The 5,275-nt window shown below is 29.8% G+C and overlaps 1 protein-coding gene across 1 annotated transcript; it reads left to right on the plus strand.

Annotated features, from left to right (window-relative positions):
• The first annotated feature begins 303 nt into the window (after positions 1 to 303).
• LOC119682472 (small nuclear ribonucleoprotein Sm D3) lies at positions 304 to 1,295 on the plus strand. The gene is made up of 2 exons (XM_038095922.1): positions 304 to 840; positions 905 to 1,295. Exons 1-2 carry the CDS (start codon positions 522 to 524, stop codon positions 1,030 to 1,032), a joined length of 447 nt encoding a protein of 148 aa, XP_037951850.1. The 5' UTR covers positions 304 to 521; the 3' UTR covers positions 1,033 to 1,295.
• The last annotated feature ends 3,980 nt before the right edge of the window (positions 1,296 to 5,275 follow it).

Raw genomic sequence — 5,275 nt, forward strand, 5'->3', positions numbered from 1 at the left:
ATATATATATATGTAATAAATAAATACACTAAATAAATAAATATACTAAATAAGTAAATATAGTAAATAAATAAATCAATATTTTAACATTTAATAATAATGAATTTGTAAATAAATAACTAGGGTTTAATAAAAAATATTCATTTTTTTATTAAATATAGATTAACAATTTCATAAATATTAAAAATAATATATTAATATAATTGTTTGTAATTACATTAAGAAATAATATTATTATAATTTATAAACATATATTTTGAATAATTAAATATATATTCAAAAATTAAATTACATTTATTCCGAACTGGCAGTGCTGTTTCGTTCAATTTTATTCTGTCAGTCATATTCAAAATGTACAACAACTTAACGAACATGGCGTTCGGCTGTCAAAAGTGCACGAATGCTTATTTCTAGTCTTTGGCGAAGTTTGTGAAAATCGGAACACATTTTACAGTCGTTATTGTGCATTTATTATATTTTATTATCTTAAATTCAATTAAAATTATTAAATTTTTAACAAAATGTCGATTGGAGTGCCAATAAAAGTTCTACACGAAGCCGAAGGCCACATTGTCACTTGTGAAACAATTACCGGCGAAGTTTACAGAGGAAAACTAATCGAGGCAGAGGACAATATGAATTGTCAAATGACAAATATCACAGTTACATACCGTGATGGACGTACTGCAAATTTAGAAAATGTTTATATTCGTGGTTCAAAAATAAGATTCCTTATATTGCCGGACATGTTGAAAAATGCTCCTATGTTTAAAAAACAAACGGGTAAGGGGCTCGGTGGGACGGCCGGCCGTGGTAAAGCAGCGATTTTGCGCGCACAAGGCAAGTAGCACGTATTTAATGTAAAATAAAGTAAAAATTAATCAAATTTTTTTTTTTTTCTTAGCAAGAGGAAGAGGTGGCCGCGGTGGTCCTGCGGTGGGTGGCAGAGGCGCACCACCTGGAGCACCGGGTGCTGGACGTGGTGCTTGGCAAGGTGGACCTACTGGTGGTCGTGGACGCGGCGGCTTGTAAATTTATTTTCGATATATAAAATCCATTTAATTTTCTTCGATTTAAGTGAATTTTTAAGCGCAGTCGTAGAATAAACAAATTAACTTTATATTTATTAAATATATTATTTTAATTGTAAGATTCTACAACAATACAAACTAAACATTTTAGTTATATGAACTATTGAGAAACATTTTCTGGAAATTATAAGTTTGAAGTGTATTTTTTGTGTTTTTAATGCTGATTTATAAATAAGAGTGGAGAAGCAGTGTCGAGTTCTTTAAAAAAAACAGACTATTAAGTCTAAATAATTCTAAATTGTCCTTCAATTTTTAATAAAACTTAATAATTTTGAACTGCTTATAATTTTTAATCTTTTTATTACGATTTTTGTGCAATTTTTTAATGAAACCTTAAGGTTCAAATGATAGAAAATATAAATACTGAATATATCTGAAAGTGAAATAGATATTGAATTAAAATCCAATAATGTTATTGTGTAAATCAAGGAAGTGAAATTTATAAAGTTGATTGTATTTCAAACATTCACTAAAGAAGTGTAAAAGCAATATATATCACAAAAAGAGGATTCAGTTAGAAAGAGTGTGGTGAGACGCCTATTAGAAAGCAACTACTATATTTGGAAATGTGAAATGGTGTAAGAAAATGGGTAGAGATTTCGCTTGCTGAGAGTAATAATATTGGATTACTAAAGATTCAGGTTCCAAGAACGGCTGAGTGTATGTTCGGAGTCACTCGTACAGTTCAACCGGCAACTGTTATTAGAATTGCATAGATTATTTTCAAGAAACAAAAATGCCAGACATATAGTTAAGAAAATCCTGCTTTATTTGTAATTTTCACATAACTCAACAGGAGCTACAATAGTAATTTGAAGAAATTATAAGGTCCAATATACACAAACGGTTTAGCTACCAGGCGTATATTATTCAGAATGCACGGATGGGTGAAACACTTCCCAATCCGAATTACTAGTTAATTTCCTAAATTATTTTATTTCATTTTTGATTCCCATATACATATATTTCAATCTCTATAAAATATTTAATGACGTTACAATTTTATTTGATAGTTTAAAATAAATGAAACGCTGATTTCACAAATCATCAGATTTAACTGTTTGAATATACTCAGTGCCACAAATAGTTTATGGAAACATAAGAAAATATCTATATTGAAGGTACCAAAACAATCTGCAATTCTTGGAATGGATATCTACTACTACTGATTTTAATTACCCTTAAACTTAACTGCTTGGATATACTTAGTGGCATAAATAGTTTATGCAAACATAATAAAATATCTATACTAAAGGTTCCAGAACACTGTAATTCCTGGACTGAAAAAAAAAAATTTACAAAACTACTACTTGACATCGTAATGTGAATGGAACAAAGAAACAGTAGATTTAAACCATCTAAGATAATGTCCAATACTATTTCCGCGTTAAAATACTCGAAAAGGGTTCTAACTATACACATATCATCTAGGAAATTCAACAAGTTTTTAAATTGTGGCCTTACGGCGAGGTTGATCCTTGAGGTTACTGATATGCGTATCTAAATTGCAAATACATTCAAGTGCGTAATTAACACGGTCCAGATACTGCATGAAATTGCAACTATATATATAATGTTTCTACAGAAAAAGTTTCAAGACCCTGCATTATATTTAGTTCGAGTTATGGAAATTTGACTGTAGTTCATTTAAGTGTTGTTGGTGCTATATGTGGTTTAAACACCTCTTTTTTGGTTACCTCAGTAATTTTCTCGTTGTAGGTCCTAAATCATCTATTTTTTGATTCAATTTTAATTTTAAGTTAACAGTTAGAACGATTTTGTTTATACAGACATCACGATTTGACAACGGATTTTGATAATATTTAATACTCTGTTTACCTTTTTCCCCGACGCTTTATGCTCATACAATTTAGTTTTATAAATGTTGGTCTTAATGTTACATATATAATATTTACAAAAAACACCAACAAGCAGTCGTACAATCGTGCGTTTTATTATGCTATTTGTCGATATAAATTACATCTTGAGATGTCGGACTTTAGTTAGGTAGGCGGCCGGTTTTGTTTTCAAAAAGTCGACTTAAGCTCAAGAAATAGCTTATTGTGATATCACGGGACTAGCATTGGTATGTACTTAGCTTGAAATCAGAATACAACTAACGCCGAAAAGATAACGCCTCCCTCATTGGGTAAAGGAAAACCAACCTGACAGTTCTATAAATTTGGATAGGTCTCGAAAATTACAGGATGACAGCTCAGTCAGGACGTTGAGAAAAGGAACCCGTAAGATTTTTGATCTTCTTATAGTATCTCCCACAATAGAATGACAAAAGAAAATTAGAGATGGAGCACCTCTTTAATTTTCTAGTGGGAACCAAAATTCCGGACTCTATGCTAATTATATAATAGGTTATTTTTATGGAAGGACCTTCAAAATATTTATTATTAAAAAATAAACTTCCTCGTCAATTTTATAAAAAAATAATTTTCTAATGAGAACATCAGATCTTTTCACAAAGGTGAGTATAAAATCAAAAAAAAAAAATTAAGTATTCATCAGTTTAATGAGAAAATAATTTTTTTGTGAAGAAATCAAGTTCCACACAGTCTAACCTAATTATCGCGAAATTATTTTTCTTCCTTGTCAATTTTACTAAGGGGTAATTTTCTGATGAGGAACCTAACTTCTTGACTCTGCAGTCTAATCTAATTATATGAGAAATTATTTTTTTTTAATGGAAGGACGTACAAAACATTTAGTGTTAATAACAAAAAAAGCTTCCTAATAGTCGCCTATCGAATATTATACAAAGAGAGCAATTCCATGACAGTATTAAATTGAGAAGCTTGACTGTCGACGGATAGCTCTCTTTGTTTTTTTATTCGTAATTGAGATATATTGAAATTCCTGGTGGTTATCAAGAATCGTGTGTTAAGTATGGGATCAACTGACAGAACAATGAAACGGATAAAATCATATAATCGAATATAACAAATGAAACATTAATTAGAATGTTAAGATGGTACACAATAAACAAAAAGTTAGTTAAAATGATTAAAACAAGTGACAACAGTTACAACTGCTGCTAATCGAATATAATACAAAGAGAGCAATTCCATGACAGTATTAAATTGGGAAGCTGGACTGTCGATGGACAGCTCTCTTTATTATTAATTCGTTGAAGATCATTAGATTCCTTGGAATCTATCAAAATAATATATATAACACTAAAACTTAAACATATTTATTTAGAAAGATAAAATTTTTATTTGTTTTGCTATAACTAAATATAGCGCACATAAAAAAAACATTTTAAACAAATAAGAAATTAAAATAAATAAAATTTGCAAACAATATGCAGTTGCGTATACATATATAACATAAATATATAAACATATATACAAATACTCGTAAATATAAAAATCTTTAATTAACTTAAACGAAAAACGAAGGAAAAATCTGCGCACTTGGCAAAAATACGAGTATCTCAAGAAATGAGTTGATGCCGCAGTGAAAAAGAAAAGATACGATGAAGTAAAGAAAAAAAATTTTTGTTTACGTTTTGACGATTTTTAATAATAATAAATAATTTGCAAGCCTCACAAAAATTCCAATGTTTATATTATAGAAGCCATAGCAAATCAAAAAACATTTTCAACTGTTAATGATACTAATTATTGTTTGTATTTAGGTGAGATTATTAATTTGTCATAAGATTTTATATTATTATTTACTTTGTTGAACAATAAGTATGCAGATACTTTAACACTACGAATATTTCAGTTAAAATGCGAATGGACGGTGCTACCAATTACTGGTCTATATACCGGAGCCAATCGTCATCGATGGCTAAGTAGTAGTGTCCAATTTAAGTTGGATCGGCATTAATGGCTGAGTAGTAGTGTCCAATTTAAGTTGGATCGTCATTAATGGCAGAGTAGTAGTGGCCAACTTATGTTGGATCGTCATTAATGACTAAGTAGTAGTGTCCAATTTATGTTGGATCATTATTAATTGCTGAGTAGTAGTGGCCAACTTATGTTGGATCGTCATTAATGACTAAGTAGTAGTGTCCAATTTATGTTGGAGTTCGACGGTTTGCGAGAAAGACGAAAGAAACAAGTTTTATAAGGAAGGAAGGATATGATACGGTTTACAACACCAATAAAAACCATTGATGTAAGTAATGTAGAAAGAAAATAACTAGTTAGATAAGTGTTTCT

This window comes from Teleopsis dalmanni, chromosome 2 (genome assembly GCF_002237135.1).
Source record: "Teleopsis dalmanni isolate 2A chromosome 2, ASM223713v2, whole genome shotgun sequence".
NCBI lineage: Eukaryota > Metazoa > Arthropoda > Insecta > Diptera > Diopsidae > Teleopsis > Teleopsis dalmanni.

Bases quoted from the DNA above. Each gene is read 5' to 3' on its own strand.
- LOC119682472 (XM_038095922.1), top strand. From the start codon at position 522: ATGTCGATTGGAGTGCCAATAAAAGTTCTACACGAAGCCGAAGGCCAC. The intron at 841-904 runs GCAAGTAGCACG...TTTTTTTCTTAG, and splicing joins AGCGATTTTGCGCGCACAAG to CAAGAGGAAGAGGTGGCCGC.